At 33.2% G+C, this 20,095-nt stretch overlaps 3 protein-coding genes and 1 long non-coding RNA gene across 10 annotated transcripts; 3 read left to right on the top strand and 1 right to left on the bottom strand.

Moving 5' to 3' along the window:
- The first annotated feature begins 202 nt into the window (after window positions 1-202).
- On the top strand, window positions 203-2,192 carry LOC130510814 (uncharacterized). Of its 3 annotated transcripts, XR_008944579.1 has the most exons (8): window positions 236-294; window positions 476-660; window positions 746-814; window positions 908-1,025; window positions 1,117-1,167; window positions 1,317-1,344; window positions 1,458-1,626; window positions 1,721-2,192. It is a non-coding gene; the product is annotated as an uncharacterized LOC130510814 (long non-coding RNA). The 3 variants fall into 3 exon arrangements; XR_008944578.1 differs by having other exon boundaries at window positions 203-294; window positions 612-660; window positions 746-1,025; XR_008944577.1 differs by having other exon boundaries at window positions 746-1,025.
- A 4,776-nt stretch (window positions 2,193-6,968) lies between these two features.
- On the top strand, window positions 6,969-11,214 carry LOC108855499 (phytyl ester synthase 2, chloroplastic). Of its 4 annotated transcripts, none has more exons than XM_057009159.1 (13): window positions 6,969-7,533; window positions 8,241-8,292; window positions 8,385-8,440; window positions 8,546-8,704; window positions 8,798-8,902; window positions 9,052-9,149; window positions 9,257-9,378; window positions 9,464-9,572; window positions 9,658-9,788; window positions 9,861-10,227; window positions 10,320-10,433; window positions 10,603-10,688; window positions 10,774-11,214. In XM_057009159.1, exons 1-13 carry the CDS (start codon window positions 7,152-7,154, stop codon window positions 11,072-11,074), a joined length of 2,082 nt encoding a protein of 693 aa, XP_056865139.1. In that variant the 5' UTR covers window positions 6,969-7,151; the 3' UTR covers window positions 11,075-11,214. The 4 variants fall into 4 exon arrangements, with proteins under 4 accessions (XP_056865139.1, XP_056865138.1, XP_018484848.2 ...); XM_057009158.1 differs by having other exon boundaries at window positions 8,798-8,905; XM_018629346.2 differs by having other exon boundaries at window positions 8,798-8,908.
- A 103-nt stretch (window positions 11,215-11,317) lies between these two features.
- Window positions 11,318-15,586, top strand: LOC108855498 (phytyl ester synthase 2, chloroplastic-like). Of its 2 annotated transcripts, none has more exons than XM_057009157.1 (14): window positions 11,318-11,773; window positions 11,854-11,905; window positions 12,026-12,081; window positions 12,172-12,330; window positions 12,412-12,516; window positions 12,686-12,792; window positions 12,931-13,052; window positions 13,144-13,252; window positions 13,380-13,483; window positions 13,586-13,958; window positions 14,066-14,179; window positions 14,794-14,879; window positions 14,988-15,097; window positions 15,181-15,586. In XM_057009157.1, the coding sequence occupies exons 1-14, from the start codon at window positions 11,392-11,394 to the stop codon at window positions 15,369-15,371; spliced, it is 2,070 nt and encodes a 689-aa protein (XP_056865137.1). In that variant the 5' UTR covers window positions 11,318-11,391; the 3' UTR covers window positions 15,372-15,586. The 2 variants fall into 2 exon arrangements, with proteins under 2 accessions (XP_056865137.1, XP_056865136.1); XM_057009156.1 differs by having other exon boundaries at window positions 11,319-11,773; window positions 13,380-13,510.
- A 63-nt stretch (window positions 15,587-15,649) lies between these two features.
- On the bottom strand, window positions 15,650-16,462 carry LOC108855501 (S-protein homolog 17-like). The gene has a single exon (XM_018629347.2). It carries the CDS (start codon window positions 16,055-16,057, stop codon window positions 15,650-15,652), a length of 408 nt encoding a protein of 135 aa, XP_018484849.1. The 5' UTR covers window positions 16,058-16,462.
- Window positions 16,463-20,095: the final 3,633 nt, after the last annotated feature.

Here is a 20,095-nt window from a genome sequence, read left to right as displayed (position 1 = left end):
TTTCTTACATAAGAAAAATATAAATCATTCATCTTTATATATAAAGAAACCTTTTCATCTCTCCCATGAAGCCACATCAGATGCCAGCTCAGAAATTGGCTCACCCAGAGCTTGACACGTCAGATTAATGAAGTGCTGCGTATTGGGTAATTGAGGTGGGTTTTGGGCTTTGTCTTTTGTTAGTTTATCGTGGCCCATGTCCCCAACCCTAATCATTCACTTCAATTTACATGTCGTCCTCTTTGAAACCTCTGAACGATGATGCGGCGGTGGAGACAATCAAGATCCGTAACGGTGAGTGACCTCTTTAATCGTCTTTAATTCACTTCAATTCACATATGTTCGTCTGTGTATTAGTTTGATTGACCTCAGGTTGAAGGCATGAAATTGTTAGTTCGACGTTAGATTCTCAAAATCATCCTATCAATCTATTGAAACAACCAAATCTCTACACCCAACCTTTGTATTGTTTTAGGTGTCTGTAGACTGTAGTTAACTCTACTACGTATTAGGCTTAAGCCTCCGACGAGGCGATGACAAGGAGCGAGTAGAACATTACGCACATTGACCGTATCAGTTAAATTTACTTGCTTTGATTTATGACGATTCAGAAGTCCAGAGAGAAGGTGTTGACGAATTCGATGCAACCATCACAAAACAGTAAGAATGTGAATATGTTTCTGACAAGAACTCTGTTTGGATCGGACATAAAGCTTAATATCTTTATGATTATATGATGTATCAGGTTCTTCTTATATCTCTGAAAGCTGGAGTCGAACTGAATCTAACCGCATCTTCACACATCTTCTTAACGGTTACCATTTCTGTTCAAACTTGCGTTTAAATTCTTCTTGATTATGAAGAGTTGATGATTCCTCCGTTTCTTGAAATGCTTATGATCCATCAGTGGAAGAGCAATCGATCATATGAGAATTAATTTCGTAGGGCAGAGAAAATGGCATGTGGAAGAAGCTTCATTGTTAAAGTAATATTATAAAGTGCATTTTCATTGAGTTTCTTACACCGTAAGTAATCTATTTCTCAGGTAACATGGCATGTCTTGGGATGACCCAGTCAAGGTCACTTCTTCACTATTGCTTTCGTTTATTTTTGCAGTGGTGGAGCATGCAAAGTGCAAATTGTCTTACATTGAGAACACTTCTGGCGGTTAGTGTTCTATGGTATTATATCATATAATTTTGAGATATTACAGAACATCTCTGCTCCTTATTTCAGTGAGTTAAATAAAGCTTTTCCATATGTTTCCACTAACACCGATACTATGATTGATTCCCGTGCCTGTTATTTTTAAACAGGTAACTCATAAAGCTTCTCGCTAAACAGGTATCGTTTACACTCAAAAAAATTCTATGTTGTTCAATCTGTGGTACTTTTTCACAAGATCTCATATAAGAAAATATTGTCAGTGGAAGTTTTCTGAGCAATTTCTGATATAGGAGGAGTTAGATTTTGCGTGGAGCAGCATATGATTTGGGGAGGATGTTGTTTCAACCGTGACAAGGAAGAATCTTGAGAGCTATGGTTTCCCTGCTTCCTGAATTGGTTCTAAACAAGCAGAAGAACGTCAAGAGAAAACGGAACGTTATGATCTGGTTGGACATGAAGGTAAACCAAATCAGCTTTTGACTATCATAACTGTTTTTTCTAATCGTATTAGTTCACTAAAACCGGGTTATGGTTTTGTTGTAATATTTTTAAGCTTGTGGAATGCAACTGGATCGCTTGGTGCAACTTGCAAGCAATTTTATTGTAAAACAAACCATGAGAAAAAGGTGGTCAAGGAAGGTGATGGAAGATCTAACTCCATTAACGGAGCTATAATAGAAGAAACTTTAAAGCTTGTTTCAAAGAGGACGACATGTAAATTGAAGTGAATGATTAGGGTTGGGGACATGGGCCACGATAAACTAACGAAAGACAAAGCCCAAAACCCACCTCAATTACCCAATACGCAGCACTTCATTAATCTGACGTGTCAAGCTTTGGGTGAGCCAATTTCTGAGCTGGCATCTGATGTGGCTTCATGGGAGAGATGAAAAGGTTTCTTTATATATAAAGATACTATCAGTTTTTTTTTTAACACCATAGTATCAGTTTTTTGTCTTTTTTTTTGGCATTTATGAATTGATCCCAATAGTCTAAAAGCTTCCGTTCATATTGATAAAGCCTTTTCTTTTGTAACTCCCATTCACTAGAAATAAAAAAAGTTTCAAATTTCTTCTTGATTTTCCATTTATGTTACAGATTAAAACAAATCTTTGGTACAAGCAGATGTTACTTTAAGTTAGTTTCAGCTGCGATTAGTTTAGTGTTTAATGTTGTTTGAAATGTCAATTTGATCTCTTCCTATTGCAAGTGGTGCAGCATCATCTATATCTACTACATATATGCTAAATAATTATCATAGTCAATTTACATAATATAACTTTGTATATATATATATTTAATAAACAAAGGAAATACTTTTATTCAACAATAAACTATAATCAATATAGTTACATATATAATAAAATTCTTCTTCCAAGGATTATATTTTATAAGTTAGTCAGTAAATATTTATTTTTGGGACAAAAAGTCAGTTATATTTATTTCAAAATTCTAATCAATTATGTTGATATATAATAATAATAATAATAATACCTATAAGACAAACATGTATATATAGAAAAATATAATCCTCAAATATTTTTAGTTATAATGAATAAGTTACTTATTTTATATTGTGTATATCATTAGTTTTAAGAAACAATGTATAAAAAATTAATTCTTGAAACAAATATATAACTGAGAACAAAAATAACTTCACTGTACTTAACCCAATCAACTGCAATTTTAAGAAAATTTATGTGACTTCAAAATTTTCCGGAAATAACTTTAATTATAAAAAAAGAATAAATATCGAAAAAATAATTATATTTTAAATGCATAGTAGAATAAATAGTTAAATGTTGTAAGAAATCAAATAAATCAAAATTTTAAAATATTTTGTATTAGTAGTTTATTTATTCGTCCGTCCATATCCGATACGTGTCACGGAAACTTATTAAAATAAGAAAAAGAAGAAAAAAGGAAAAAAAGTTAAAATATATAAATAAAATGATAAAATAAAAAAGTTTATTACTTGTGTAAGGATCAGAGATAACAGTTGTGCAATCATATGTCATTATCTCTTTTTGAAAATTTCTTTATTATTATTTATTATCAAAAAACTCTTTAATTCTGATTTTGAAAACAGATACAAATATCTAATATTACCTTAATTGTTTTCGTATATTATAAATAAAACTTAAACATAAAACAAGAAACTGCAAATTAACGTCTTTACAAATAAACATGAAAGTATGTTTAATTTTAATGAATAGGTTATCATCTTTCGCAAAGCATTAATTTTTTTTTAAATATATCTTTTCAGATAAAAATAGTTTATTTATGAAACAAGCATATAAACTAGATAGCAAATATCTTTAGACTGCTTATTATTTAGAATTTCACTAAACTCAATCAACCATAATATTTAATCCATAGACTAAAGTAAACATTGAAAAAAGTAAATTATTATATTTTAAAATTATAGAATAATTAGATAATATATAATCTCTAAAATGAATAGTAAAATAAATTTAAAATTGTGGCGGAAAAGTTATGAAAATTATTGCTATTTTAATTATGATAAACTTACATTTTAAAGTAATTTATATTATTTATTATTTTCTGTCCGCCCGTAGGGCGGGTTTACCCTAGTATATATATATAAATACATAGTTCATAAATTAGCTCATATTCATTAAAGATGAAATAACTTGTGATCTAATTTAAATTTGATCATTAAATTCATTTATTAAATGAGCCAAAAATAGAGATCATGTTTATGAAAAATCGAGTTGAGCTAAGCGAGCTCATGAGTTATAGCTCATTTTGACAACCCTATATTTTAGTTACAAAAAGGTATCACAGTCTTTTTATTAAATATCAGATCAAAATTTAAATTTTCACAATATTCATTTATGCCATAAACTTATACTGAAAAAATTAAATAAACTACAAATTAACATTAGTAAAGTATAATTTTAAAAGGATATTACTATTAAAATTTAAGCTGTTCATCGTAATGAAAAACATAAAAAATGTCAAAATTTTTAAAAATAAATCAACATAAAAATATCCGCGCTTTTAAAGCGCGGGTTAAAATCTAGTAACACATTATAACTTAAACATTAACTCAAAAAAATTAAAACTAACTCATGATTGATAACAATTTGGAATTATGCTCTTAACTCAAATTTAATCAAGTCTAACTCGTTGTTCAAAAAAAAAAATCAAGTCTAACTCATAACTCATGTCACCAATCAAACCCTACATAACTTCACTTAAATGAATGAATCTTCGTTCTAAATCCCACAAAAACTATTCTGTAAGAAATCTAGTACATAAATAGAAAACTCAAGGATACTATTTGTTCTTATAAATAATGGCTTTGATTGGTGACTGAGTTATTATCATTGATTAAGTTTGAGTTAGAGGGATAACTCAAAAAATGTTACCAATCATGCATTAGTTTTGGAGTTTTGAGTTACTAGTTGATTTCTAATGTGTTGTAGTTGAGTTACACTTTTGAGTTATTCCTTTTGTAAAATTGATAAATCAAATGTTAACTCAACATCAAGAAAAAAGCCATGTGTTAAGATTTGAGTTATGATTTTTTTTTTGTTTTCAACTGAAACCCCACGTCATATGCACTATAATTAACAAATTTTTTTTTTTTTTAAAAATTCATTTAATAGTTGTCCACGTGTAAATGTTTAAATACTTTTTCTAAATTTTAATTGTTAATTCTATTTGATGAATATTTTTATAACGTAAATTTGTTATATAGATGCCTTTAATTATATATAATACATAAATTTAAATACCTTAGTTAAATATAAATTAATATACATTTGTTTACTTAGTTTTTATCAAATTTATAATAAAAACTATTATTATTATTTTATTATTTCTAGAAAATTATACATAAAATCATTAATCAACTATTTTAAAATAATTTTTCATATTTTAGTGAAAAGTCATTATATAAATTATATACAAATCAAATTTTTGATTTAATTTATCTTAATGTAATATATTAAAAAGATTATACACTTTATCAAATTTATACTAATATTATTGTTGATATCCTTAATATTATTGTTAATATCTTTAATATTTCTAGAAAATATATACTGCAATTTATACATCAAAAATGTTACCAGTCAGTTATTTGAGAACATATGGTTACTCATATTTTTACATCAAACTTACTACATCAGTCTACAGTTTTTACCACATAATTTTTACTGAAAACAACATCAAATGATAACTTTTTTGCTAATTCAACGTTAATACTATGTGTCACCAATCGGAGGCAATATCCCATGATACTTGAATCATCGGCCTATTTATTATTAATATTTTATTTTATTAGAAAATCCATTAAATAACTTGTTATTTGGGTTTTCGAGAGTCTTGCTTTACACTACTACAAAAATCCAACTTACCCACCATTTAAAGTCTAAATGTTATGGTAAATTAGTTGAGTTGGTTATAGTTTCTATTAAAAGATTTCTTAGACTTGTGTTTTAGGGGATGTTAGTTGGAGATAAATTTATTATGATTGTTAGAATTTAAAATTTTATAGTTAATGGCTAGTGGATTCTAACTTTTTTTTTATAAAAATTAAGTGTTATTAGTTTAATGATTTTTAATAACATGTACAATTATTATTCAAAAAGTTGGAGTTTTTATGATTTCATAATTCTACCGAAATCTAGTGTAGTTATACTGAAACTTGAATTCTTATATTTTAACTTATAAAAAAAGTTTCAAAAATATACATTTATACTCAAGATTCTTTAAAGCATAGTAGTTAATGGTTTCATATATAGACTTTTTAAATATGATAATTTTCTAAAACTTTTTATAAATTTAACAAATCTATTTATTCTTAAAATCAATCAAATCTACCTAAAATCAATCAATTCTTAAAATCTATCGACTTTTTGTTTAGTGATTAGTAAATCAGTTCCATATGTGCGTGTGCGTAGGCTTAACGGTAAGATTCGGCTCTCAAGGCTATTAGGCTTTTGGTTTGGGTCCAAGAGAATCTGATACCAAATTCCGATCGGCCCATACCCATCTTGAAATTAATTGTCCACATCTGTTAATCAAAATCTTATGTTATTTCGCCAAAAAGAAAATAGAGATAAAAAAAAGAAAAAGAAAATAGAGATAATATTTTGACTAAAATAATCATCATATAATGAGAACACATGTGATATGAACACCGCCTCTGGGATATGGAGACTTGTCTCTCTTCCTGCCAATTGAAAGTTCAATAAACTTTGTTTTGTATGAAGCTTAGAAGAGGAACCTTGCACGTATGTGTTTATAACAAAATCCAAAAAATCACTGATGTTGGTTTATACCCGAAAGCATATACTTTTCCTAGTTTTTTTATTTTCTCTCTAAACAAATTTTAGATACAAAAAGATGAGTTGTTCAAAAAAAAAAAGATACAAAAAGATGAAAAAAACCATTTTTTACCAAAAACAAACAAAATCCCATTCTAAAACAAATAAAAAACAAAATCCCATTCTAAAACTTGTTTTTGACCCACCAATCAATTTGCAGATGTAAATGACATTGATTGACCATTTATTAATGACTTGTGTCAGTTGATTAAAATTTGTTCAGTCAAAACTTTTCGGCCATTTCTTCTTGTTTCTAGACGTTATTTTTGCTAAACTTATTCTAAGTTCATAATTATCCTGTTTTCTAGGACTATAAACAATTGTATCATTGTTTAAGATTTGTATTAAAACTTTAGTCACATGATTTAGCACGAGATTTATTTGTTTAGGAATCTAATCATTCGACCAATTATGACCACCACTTCAATTATAAATCAAAACACATGTACTTCTCTTATGTATTATTGTTAATATCATTATTATTTTTCGAAAAGAGAAATATTAAAGTTGTCTTCTCCGCGCACTATCTTGGCTCTTAGTATGGGACAAGTTCGTCACATCCTCACTTTCAACAAATAAAGAACTCTTCCGAGTAGACTCAACGATCTCTAGAGCTTCTCTCCAATGGCGGCTACAGTACTTGGCTCCGTCTTTGGTATCTCTCCCGTCTCATCTCCATCAACAGAAAGAGTCAAACGTACGAAGTCATACCTACGAGGAAGGACGCAGGCTATCAAATCTGTAACGCGGACGAATCACGGATGTGTTCGACGAGTACACAAGAACAAGGATCACGACGGGGAAGGAGCAAAGGTGGCTAAGTTGTTGGTGGAGAGTCCGTATTCGAAAGTGGAGGCGGCGCGTCCAGATTTGGGGAAGAGGTTGTCGGATTTTATGGTGGAAGCGAGAGATTTGGTCGGAGATGATGGTGGTCCGCCACGTTGGTTCTCTCCGTTGGAGTGTAGCACTCAGGCTCCAGGCTCGCCTCTTCTCCTTTTCATACCTGGTTCGTCCTCTAATTAACCGAGTAGTAGATCTTGGACCGAAACTGTAAAAAAAAAGAAAAGAAAAGAAAAACAGATGTTTTGTTTTGCCATTTTAAAACATTTTACATTGGTTAACGAGAGGTGTCCAATGATAGACGTGGATGGTGGCATTTGATTTGTGGCGTTGACCCACATGGTGGGCTGATCGTCAGCAGAGTAGTCAAATCAAAGTGCTATAATTAGTGGCAACAAATTAAGCTTAATTTATGTTGCCACTAATTATAGCATTTTGATTTGACTGCTCTGGTGACGATTAACCCATCATGTGACTCTACTTTGTTTTTTAAAGAAAACTAAATAAAATTCCAAACAATAAAATTAACCCAGTAAAAAAAAATTAACCCAGTAAGAATAACATTTCATTAAAAATTCCTTTAAATTTTAAGTTTTCCTAAGGAAAAAAACACATAAACAATAGATATACATTATAATAGTTATATACATTATATATAACTATATAACTATTATAGCATATCCCTTATAATCTCAATAGTTGTAATTTGATTCATGTCTAGCGGATAATAAATTCTAGTATTTGCTTCCTTTGTAGAGTTTAAGATAATCCTTTTTTTTAAAGATCAAATAGAAACAAATAATGAATTATTTTAGCTCATCCCTAGTTTCTACACTATTTTAAGAATTAACTGAGAAACTAGAAACCTTGCAGGTATCGATGGTACTGGACTTGGGCTCATTAGACACCACAAGAAACTCGGGGAGTGAGTAAACTTTCACATATGCATCAAGAATATGGTTTCTCTGTTTTTTGGAGGTTCCTCATTTCTAATAATTTTTGTTGCCTTTTGAGTAGAATTTTTGATGTATGGTGCCTTCACATTCCAGTCAGGGATCGAACTCCAGCTAAAGGTGCCTTGTTTTGTATACACAAACAAAAAAAAAGAAGAAAAGAAAATTCTAACCAAGAAGACAGCTTAATGCGGATTAATGACTTTAGTTTAAGTGTGTTTACAGATTTGGTGAACCTTATTGAGAGGACAGTTAAGTCAGAGAATCATCGTTTCCCAAACAGACCAATATATTTAGTTGGTGATTCTATCGGAGCATGTCTTGCGTTAGATGTTGCAGCCAGGAATCGCAACATCGATCTTTCTCTCATTTTGGCTAATCCAGGTACCAAAAACCTCCGTCTATGAGATTCTCTTATGTTGTCAGTGACATACGTATTGTATCTTTTTTCCTCATCGTAGACATTGTTTGTTGCAGCCACACATGTCAACAACCTCATGTCGCAACCTCTATCAGGAATGCTGAATGTTTTACCAGATGGAGTTCCCACACTATTGGAAGAAATTTTTGGTTTTACGCAAGCTAGTAGTAGTACACTTGGCTGTTCTCTTGTCATTTTTTATCTTATAACCTCTTGTAGTTGATGTTCGCTCAAAAGGATTCTTAAGTGTCTCCAAGCTAAGCATAACACACAAAAACATGACAATAATGTGGTTTTCTTTGTTACGTAGGCGATCCGTTGACTGCAATGTTAGACGCTTTGACGAATGAATTTTCTGTTAGCGGAGGGATACTAAGAGATATCTTTGCAGTTTCAGCTAATCTTCCTGTAACCATTCTTCCTACTTAGACAAACTCATGATCTATAAGTATTTCAGTTTATAGTCAAATGCATTTTGCTATTTCAACATCTCATAATAAAAAAAATATTTGCAGACGTTGAGTAGGATATTCCCTAAGGAGACACTTCTTTGGAAGCTAGAACTGCTCAAGTCTGCTGTTGCATCTGCCAATTCTCACGTACACGCAGTCAGAGCTGAAACACTGATACTTTTGAGGTCTTAATAGTCAATCTCTTTTTACTAGCAAAGAGTTATTCTAGCTTAGAGCTTAGGTGTAATATGTGAGGTCATGGCATTGCAGTGGACGCGATCAATGGCTGCTGAAAGTGGAAGACATTGACAGATTGGCGGTCACATTGCCAAAATGCATTGTCCGCAAGATGAAAGACAATGGACAGTTTCTGTTTTTTGTAAGTGATCTCTCTTTCTACTTTTGGGTCAAACATTGATACTAACTACACTTCAATCATCTCGTTTACTACATGCTCACGTTAGGAGGACGGTGTGGATCTGGTTACTATCATCAAATGTACCTGTTTCTATCGCCGTGGGAAGTCTCATGACCACCTTTCAGATTACATCATGCCTACCACATTTGAGTTAAAACAACAAATAGACGACCACAAGTAAAAATGCTTAAGTCTATCAATTAAAATGTTATAAGCGTATATACTGAATGATCATTTTATACATTGCAGATTGCTAATAGATGCTACTTCTCCTGTGATGCTATCAACTCTAGCAAACGGTAAAGTTGTAAGGAGCCTTGAAGGTTTACCATCGGAAGGACCTGTTCTGTACGTTGGCTATCACATGTTACTGGGATTTGAGCTACCTCCAATGGTATCACAGATCTTGAAAGAGAGAAACATTCACTTGCGAGGTTTGGCACATCCCATGCTTTTTACGAACAACCAAGATGCGTTAGTCGACACACAGATGTTTGACAAATATAAAATAATGGGTGGAGTTCCTGTCTCCAACTTCAATATCTACAAGTTACTGCGTTTAAAATCTCATGTGCTTTTGTATCCTGGTGGTGTCCGCGAAGCTCTCCATAGAAAGGTGGTTTTATTTTTCTTAGAAGAGTTTTTTTTTTTTGTAACCTCTTTTTAATTAGAGGCATAATAAACATATGTACATGGAGAATTTTTCAGGGTGAAGAATACAAGTTGTTCTGGCCAGAGCAACCTGAGTTTGTGAGAGTTGCATCCAAATTTGGAGCGAAAATAGTCCCTTTTGGTGTTGTTGGAGAAGATGACATCTTTGACGTAATCTTAATTTCTCTACTAAATTCTGTGAACCTTTTGTCTAGGGTGTTACCAAGAAGCATTGTCTCTCTCTCATATTCAAATGCTCTGATAAACTATATATCACATGAAGCTTCTTGGTTGTCAAGTTACTAACTTTGGTTAGGACATAATGGATGATGAATCTCAGATTGTACTGGATGCTAATGATCAAAAGAACATACCTATCCTAAAGGATTTGATGGAAGAGGCAACAAAACAAGCTGGCAACTTAAGGTGTTTTATTTCATCTATCTCATCTTATACCATCATCAAGTGAAACTAATATGAACATTGGTTTTTGAACTGTTGTAATCATTAGGGAAGGCGATGAGAGCGAACTGGGAAACCAAGAAGCCTATTTCCCGGGACTATTACCTAAGATTCCTGGGAGGTTCTACTACTACTTTGGGAAACCAATAGAAACAGCAGGTAGGGAACAAGAGCTAAAAGACAGAGAGAAGGCTCAGGAGCTTTACTTGCAAGTCAAGTCAGAGGTCGAAGAGTGCATTGCCTATTTGAAAATGAAAAGAGAGAGTGATCCCTATAGAAACTTGTTGCCAAGGATGTTGTATCAGGCCTCACATGGTTTCTCTTCTGAAATTCCAACGTTTGATCTCTAGATTCTCTTTTTTTCTTTCAATTGTTTACATTATAGAATACTGTGACTATGTTGTAAGTAGACATTCAATTACGGTATCGACAAGGTTATGAATTATGATAATGATATTTTAGATATTTTAAGGTTCATTATTTTTATGAATTAAGTCTTAAGGTTGTTCTTCATATGTAACTTGTGAGATGCGTTTTCCCATAATTTAAGCTTCACACAATGTTCATGCGTCCATATTATACCAAATTTTCTTTTCCGGGGTTTTAATTTCTCAAGATGTGAACCAACAACATTTTGAGAAAACAAGACCGTCTTGAGATTATTACCATGAAAGGTACATTAGTACTTGGCTCCAACTCCGGTCTCTCTTGTGTATCGTCTCCCTCAAGAGAAACATTCCGCAACGCTGGTTTCTTCTGTTGGAAACAAAGCTCTGCCTCGAAGTATAGACTCACGGCTATCAGACTTGAATCATCGACTACGACTAATGGAGGTATAAAACGAAGATGGATGAATCAGGATAAAAAGGTGGTTGAGAAGAGTCCGTATGCGAATGTAGAAGAGGAGCGGCCTGACCCTCGGAAGAGTTTGTTACACTTTTTGGAAGAAGTGAGAGGTTTTGTCGGAGGCGAAGGTCCACCTCGTTGGTTCTCTCCGCTGGAGAGTGCCGCTCAAGCTCAAGGCTCTCCTCTCCTCCTTTTTATACCCGGTACGCCTTCCAATCATGGAACTCTGAAAATTACCATTTTTTTCTTCTGTTGAAGTTATTAAAATTAAAAAAACTTGCAGGTATAGATGGAACTGGACTAGGTCTTATTCGCCAACACAAGAAACTTGGAGAGTACGTAAACTAAAAAACAAGACTATATGGTTTCTCTGTTACTGTATATTCCTCATTTTTTTCTCTAGTTTTTGAAGTATTGACATGAATTGAATCTTCATTTCTGATGTGGTTGAGTAGGCTATTTGATATATGGTGCCTTCATATTCCAGCCAGGGATCGTACTTCCGCTAAAGGTACCTTTGTTGTTGTCTATCAAAAATTGCTTTCTAACCAAGAAGATAGCTTGATGCGGATTAATCACTTTTGTTTTGTTGTGGTTACAGACTTGGTGAAGCTTATTGAGAAGACACTTAAGTCAGAGAACTGCCTTTTTCCAGACAGACCTATATATTTAGTTGGAGAATCTGTTGGAGCTTGTCTTGCGTTAGAAGTCGCAGGCAGGAATCCTAACATCGATCTTGCTCTCATTTTGGCTAATCCAGGTACAAAACCTCGGTCTGCAAGGTTCTCTTATATTGTCGGTAAGTACATCTTTGGTCATCTTATACAACGTTTTGTTGCAGCCACACATGTCAACAACCTCTTGTCGCAGCCTCTATCAAGAATGCTTAATGTGCTACCAGATGAGATCCCCACACTGTTGGAAGACATATTTGGTTTTAAGCAAGGTAAGTACACTTGGCTGTTCTCTTCTCATTTTTTTTTAATTATCTTTACTTCATGAAGTTTTGATTTTTTTTTCTCAAGAATTCTCAATGTGTCTCCAAGCTTGTTTTGCTCAATATTCTAGCTTAATTTTACTTTATTTAATACATTCCCGAGGTTTTCATTACACAGGCGGTCCATTGACTGAAATGTTAGAAGCATTTTCAAATGAATTTGCTGTCCATCAAATCGGTGGAATGATGCTAAGAGATCTGTTTGCAGTTTCAGCTAATCTCCATGTAAGAACTCATTATTTATTAGAAACTCATGATCTATGAATTTGCAATGTAGTTTTAGTATTCATCTAATAAGGTGCTCAACGACGCACAAAAATAAATAAATAGTAACGTGCTCAACATATTAAAACATCACTGCAGAGTTTAAGTAGGATCTTCTCGAAGGACACACTTCTTTGGAAGCTGGAAATGCTCAAGTCTGCTATTTCATCTGCCAAGTCTAAAATATACGCGGTCAGAGCTGAATCACTGATACTCTTGAGGTCAAATACTGAATCTCTTCTACTTGCAAAGAGATGTCCTAACTAAGAGCTTAGGTGTAAGATGTGAATTATATGGTTATTACTATTGCAGTGGACGTGATAATTGGCTGCTGAACATGGAGGATATCAACAGGTTGTCGCGCACATTGCCAAACTGCATTGTCCGTAAGTTCAACGACACTGGACCATTTCTCCTTTTGGTAAGTGATCTCTCTTCATCCAGTTCACAAGAAAGATATTCTAGTTTTCGGTAGGTTCTTGCATATTTGAGAGTACATTCATAAGCTACATTTAAAATATCTCTCTCTTTTTTACATCAAATGTTAGGAGGATGATGTAGATCTTGTTACTATCCTCAAGTGTACTTGTTTCTTTCGCCGTGGGAGGTCTCATGATTACATTTCAGATTACATTATGCCTACCCCATTTGAGTTAAGAAAACAACTAGAGGAACACAAGTAAAAATTCATCACTAGTTTCTCTCTATGTATCTTAACTATAGAAATACTAAATGAACATTTTCTACGTTGCAGATTACTAATATATGCTACTTCCCCTGTAATGCTGTCAACTCTTGAAAACGGTAAGATTGTAAGGAGCCTCGAAGGGTTACCTTCAGTAGGACCTGTTCTGTACGTTGGCTATCACATGATAATGGGATTTGAGTTACCTCCAATGATAGCTCAACTCCTGAAAGAAAGGAACATTCACTTGCGTGGGTTGACGCATCCGATTGTTTTTATGAACAAGTGGATAGTACACGACATACTCGACCCGCAGATATTTGACAAATATAAGATAACGGGTGGAGCTCCTGTCTCTCATGCCAATATCTACAAGTTACTGCGTTTAAAGTGTCATGTGCTTTTGTATCCTGGTGGTGTCCGTGAAGCTCTCCATAGAAAGGTGTACTTGGAAACATAATAGTTTGTAACGTTTTTTATTTTTTTACAGTTTCTGCATTCTTGGAGGTTATATTAGTAAAGGCTTACATGTACAGTGAGACTTTGCAGGGTGAAGAGTACAAGTTGTTCTGGCCAGAGCAACCTGAGTTTGTGAGAGTTGCATCTAAATTTGGAGCCACAATCGTACCTTTTGGCGTTGTTGGAGAAGACGACATCTGCAAGGTAAGCTTTCTCTAGTCAATCATGTTATCTTAAGTTTCATATTCATAAGCTTTATTCAATTCTACTGTCTAGAAAATCAGCAAGCAAGAGCTCTCTATGCCGGATATGACTCACCAATGGGTCTAGTTTTGAAAAGCCTCAAACTAAACTTTGAAAAATGCCAAACAAATTAGAGAAAAAACTAGAAATATATATTTTAAAGTTTGTTTATTAATTGTGTTAATAAACATTTACAATTTCAAGACCTGTTTTATATGCTTTAAAACTTGTTTTTTTTTAAACTTAAGATAGCTTTCCTAAATCTACAAAAAAATATACTGGACGTCAACTTTGATAGAAAGCCATCTGCAACTATTGTGTAAACAACAAGTCTGTATTTTACTACTAGTGCAACGATATTTAAGTCAATAATTGAAACAACAAGTCTGCATTTCAATTTCTACATTACTTGACATTCTCAGCTTCTACCTATATTCTACAGATTACTGTGTTCCACATATTAGTTTTGTTCTTTTAGTGATTAGCTCGGAAGTTATGAAAATAGTGCCCTACTTTGTGTTCACCCGAACCTCGGTTTTAAAGTAACTTTGGTTGGGACATTGGATGACTCTCAGATTGTTCTGGACTCCTATGATCAAAGGAACATACCGATCCTGAATGATTTAATTGAAAGGGCAACAAAGGAAGCTGGCAACCTAAGGTGTTTCATCACTACACTATATATATATGTATATATATTGTTTTCTCATGTACACTCTTCACGTAAAAGGTCATATAACCACTGACTTTGAGCTGTCATAACTTTCAGGAAAGGCAACGAGAGCGAATTGGGAAACCAAGATTTTTATATACCAGGACTTGTACCTAAGGTTCCAGGGAGGTTCTATTATTACTTTGGAAAACCAATAGAAACCGCAGGTGTACAAACTACTGTTGCTTTGATCTACTCTAGATCACTGATCTGAATACTTGCAATGGCTTTTTTTTCTTCTTTTTGGCAGGTAAGGAACAAGAGCTAAGAGACAAAGAAAAAGCCCAAGAGCTTTACTTGCAAGTCAAGTCTCAGGTAGAACAATGCATTGCCTATTTGAAAATGAAAAGAGAGAGTGATCCCTACAGAAACTTGCTTCCAAGGATGTTGTATCAGGCTTCACATGGTTTTTCTTCTGAAATTCCAACGTTTGATCTTTGAAATGATCTTCCTTTTGATCATTTACACGACTTTATATATTTTATTTTTTTCAAATCGTGGATTAAACAGCTAATTGTTTTTAAAAGTAGCATAGATAAATATTAGCAGCAAAATAAAACTTTTTGTGTTAAATGGTAGTCTTTCTAATGATTATTCTCTTTTCATATGATGTAATTGGTGATTTACTCGGTGTTAAAAAAATAATTATTCTCTCGTATTAATAAATGAAAAAATATTACAAACTTTGATTTTAATATGTGTATAAACTTGTATCTTAATTAGTAAATCCAATCAAACGCCTTATGCATATAGGCCCCACCTTGTTGATGTTTACCCGCCCACACTTTTAAATAAATACCATTTTCTCTGGCTCTCCAATCCCACAAGGCTCCATTATCACTGGGACTTACCTGTTTGAATGCTGTGAAGCTCTGAATGTGCCTATAGTTAGGCCCTTGTCTCAACGTACACATGAAACGCGTTGTCCCGAAAATGTTGGTGTTGAAGTATTTTTCATATCGTGCTCCTGGTTCTAATATCTCTGTCTTCATTCGGTTGTCTTTCGAGTAACAGCTTACAGAGAGTTTTTTCTTGAATTTGAGTTCGTTGGAAATCCTGATGCTGCCGTATACATGGCTAATCATGCAGAAGCTAACCACACATAGAAAGACTGACAGATTTTTCATATTTAGTTTTAGGATACAGATGATGTTTACTTCTTTGTGTGGTTTAGATTATATATACACATCTATATTGCTAAATACTATTGTAGAGAGACAAATAGGATGAGTTGTAGATGCTCTAAATAAGCTATAGATAATCCTAGCAATTCTACAGCTTGAAATTCTGTTAAAACTGCTATTATTACTTAAAAAAAATAGAAACAGCTGGTATACATGTTAAATGTGCTTTGATCTACTGTGGATCATGATCTGAATACGACAATGGTTTTGTTTTGTTTTTTTTTTCTTGGCAGGTAAGAACAAGAGCTAAGAGACAAAGCAAAGGCCCAAGAGCTTTACTTGCGAGTCAAATCTCATGTAGAACTTTGATTTTCATATGTGTAATAAGAATATTACAAAAGCCCTTTCTCAAAAAAAAAAAAGAATATTACAAACTAGTTGATCCAATCAAACGCCTTATGCATATTGGTCCCGCCTTGAGAATTATGGTCCTCCCACACTTCCAAATAGATACCATCTTCTCTGGCTCTCCAATCCCACAAGGCCCCCCAATCACTGGGACTTACCTGTTTGAAAGCTGTGAAGCTCTGAGAGTGTCTATAGTTAGGTCCTTGTCTCAACGTACACATGAATTGCGTAGTCCCCCAATAGTTGGTGCTGAAGGAAATACGATATTGTTCTCCTGGTTTTTTTACCACTGGCTCCATTCGGTCGTCTCCGGAGAAACAGCTTATCCAGAGATTTTTATTGAATTTGAGTTCGTTCGCAATCCTGATGTCGCCGTATACATGGCTAATCATGCAGAAGACAACACATATAAAGATTGAGAGATTGTTCATTTTTTTTTCTTAGGATACTGATATGATGTTTTACACCTTCTGTGGTTCAGATTATATTTATACACATCTTATTAGGGAGGGATCCCCCAATGGAAAATAATCACGGAAATTTAATGAGATATTTTCTTCCTTTCAATAGGGGATATTTTTATTTCATTCTGTTTATTCCATATTTCATTCTGTTTATTTCATGTGTTTCCCTCTAATCTTTGATCTTATCTTGTAATTTTATGTTTGGGTATGCTCTTTAATGTTTTGTACCTTTAAACAAAACCCATTTGGGTCTAATGAAAAAAGGTTGACAAAAAATAACTTAATTCTGATTAGCAGTTTTGTTTAAGAGATTGAGTTTTTTTCTCCGGGATCCAATTTGAAAAAACTTTCTCATATAACTTGGATAATTTTTAATATATTATAAATAATTTGTTTTTTTGGATAATTCGGTATATAAATATTTTTAAGATATTTGGTTATTTAAATATTAATATAATTAATATTTGTAAATATATAATTTATATTTTAAAAATTCGGATACCCATTCAGTTTTCAATTGATTTTCAGTTTATTGACTCTAAAATATAAAATGCACTCGGTTATTTATGAAACTAGACTCAATTTAAATTTGTTTTTTTTTTTCAATTTGATACAATTCAATTCTACAATTTCAGATAAATGTGTCTAAACCATACATATCTTATATAAAAGGAAGTTTATTTAATTCCAAAAATAGAACCTGTGTTTTGATAAGAATTTATTTAATTCTACAAATAATCCGAGCTTTTATGCAGTATGTTAATAAGATAGCAATTATCGTAACTTAATGATTATTATGTCAGCTGATGCATATCATTTTAGATTTTTATATCACAATTTCTATAAATGTTACTGCTCAAGGAACTCATGAGGCTATGAACATTGATCCGATCCTATGTGTAAAAAAAGGACAAAAGTAAGATTTTAACTAAGGCCTGAATCTTTACTAATTTCGTGGGATTAGTCTTCGGGTTTAGAAAATCTTTGAGATCTTCCAGTTATCAAAAAAAAAAAAAATTCTTAAACAAGAAAACGAAATACAACCAATGAAAAACTTAGTCTGTGATGTTGAAGTATCTTGGGTTTTCTGGGTAATGGTACTCCACATTCAACTGCGACAACACAAAGACGAACAAAAAAAATGATTATAAAAACGCTGTGATAAAAAAGCGTTGGTCAAGAATCAGAAGGCAAAATCTCAAACGGTACCTTTCCTTCATCTGAATCTGTGTGGCGTTGAGGAAACACGACTCTCAAGTCGTTGTACAGATAGAATAGAATCTCCTCTTCCCATCTGAATCCATGTTGTTCTTTAGCCCCATGGTGTCGTCATTAAAAGGTCCCTTTTGGTGTTGTTGGAGAAGACGACATCTGCAAGGTAAGCCTTCCTCTCTAGTCAATCATGTGATCGAGTTTCATAAGCTCTACTCATTTCTACCGTTTAACAAATCAGCAAGCAAGAACTCTATACGCAGGAAATGAGTCCTCAGTTCCTCACCAATAGGTCTTGTTTTGAAAAGCTATTATCTAAACTTTGAAAATGCTAAACGAATTACAGAGAAAACCAGATTTTTTTTTTAACGTCTGAATCGATTATTATCGATTAATTATATTATTACAATGATGAAAATATTACAAAGACGATTTTACAGCCGACAATTCTACCACCATGTGAGAATACACGCCTGACTGCACCATTCTGAGCCGTCCTATGAGATCCATGTTCGATGATACGCCGAGCACCAAGCTGAAGATCTCCTGTAACCTATTTCTCCATAATCTGTATAATTTGGTATTTTCTAGGATTTTAAACCCCAGAACATAGATAAACCACTGGACAAAAGAGACTTCCACAAAAAAAAAAAAACTAGATTAAGACAAATATATGTTTTAAAGTTTCTTTATTAATAAATGAATTATTTTCTACTAATTTAAAACCCGTATTTATGTGCTTTGAAACCTGATTTTCCTTTTTGCTTTCGAAGGCTTTCCTAACATATCTCTCAGATGTCCCATATGCAACGGTTGTAGCATTTTACTAGTGCACCAAGATTTAAGTAATAACAAGTTTTTATTCAGATTTCTACAACACTTGACATTCTCAGCGTCTGCCTAAATTCTACAGATTACTGCGTTCCACATATTAGATTTGTTCTTTTAGTTGTTTAGCTCTGAGATGCTGATAATATTGCCTGAAACTCGGTTTTAAAGTAAATTTGGTTGGGAACACTGAATGACTCTCAGATCGTTCTGGATTCCAATAATCAAAGGAACATCCCTATCTTGAAGGAATTAATGGAAGGGGAAACAAAGGAAGCTGGCAACTTAAGGTGTTTCAATACTACTTTATATATACATTGTTTTCTCATGTATATTCTCTTCATGTAAATAGTCATATGATCACTGACTTTGAGCTGTCATAAATTTGTAGGAAAGGCCACGAGAGCGAATTGGGAAACCAAGATTTATATTTACCAGGGCCTGTACCTAAGATTCCAGGGAGATTCTATTATTACTTTGGAAAACCAATAGAAACATCAGGTATCAATGTTCAATGTAAATTAATGTTGCTTTGATCTACTCTAGATCACTGATCTGAGTACTTGCAATGCCTTTTTTTCTTTTTGGCAGGTAAGGAACAAGAGCTAAGAGACAAAGAAAAAGCCCAAGAGCTTTACTTGCAAGTCAAGTCTCAGGTAGAACAATGCATTGCCTATCTGAAAATGAAAAGAGAGTGATCTCTACAGAAACTTGCTGTCAAGGATGTTGTATCAGGCTTCACATGGTTTTTCTTCTGAAATTCCAACGTTTGATCTCTGAAATGGTTTTCTCTTTGATCATTTACACAACTTTATATATTTTATTTTTTCAAATCGTGGAGTAAACAGCTAATTGTTTTTAAAAGTAGCATCTATTTATATAAAGAAACGTTTTCTTCTCTCCTGGGAGTCCACATAGGAATCCAGCGTGGAAACTCGACTCACACAGTTTCGACACGTGTCCCGTACGGCTTAAACTCAGCGTTTCATTTAAGTGTGATTCGTAATGGGCTTTTCGGTGATTTAGACATTGGGCTCTAGGTTTGGTCATTCTTTTCAGTCCGTGAACATGTGATTCCCACTTTAACCCCTAATCGCTGGATCAAGCTTTGCCCCGCGTCTCTCCCTTT

The sequence above is a fragment of the Raphanus sativus genome, chromosome 4, assembly GCF_000801105.2.
Source record: "Raphanus sativus cultivar WK10039 chromosome 4, ASM80110v3, whole genome shotgun sequence".
Taxonomy (NCBI): domain Eukaryota; kingdom Viridiplantae; phylum Streptophyta; class Magnoliopsida; order Brassicales; family Brassicaceae; genus Raphanus; species Raphanus sativus.
Note: the sequence above shows the minus strand (reverse complement) of the source record. Positions and strands in the feature narration are given on the sequence as shown.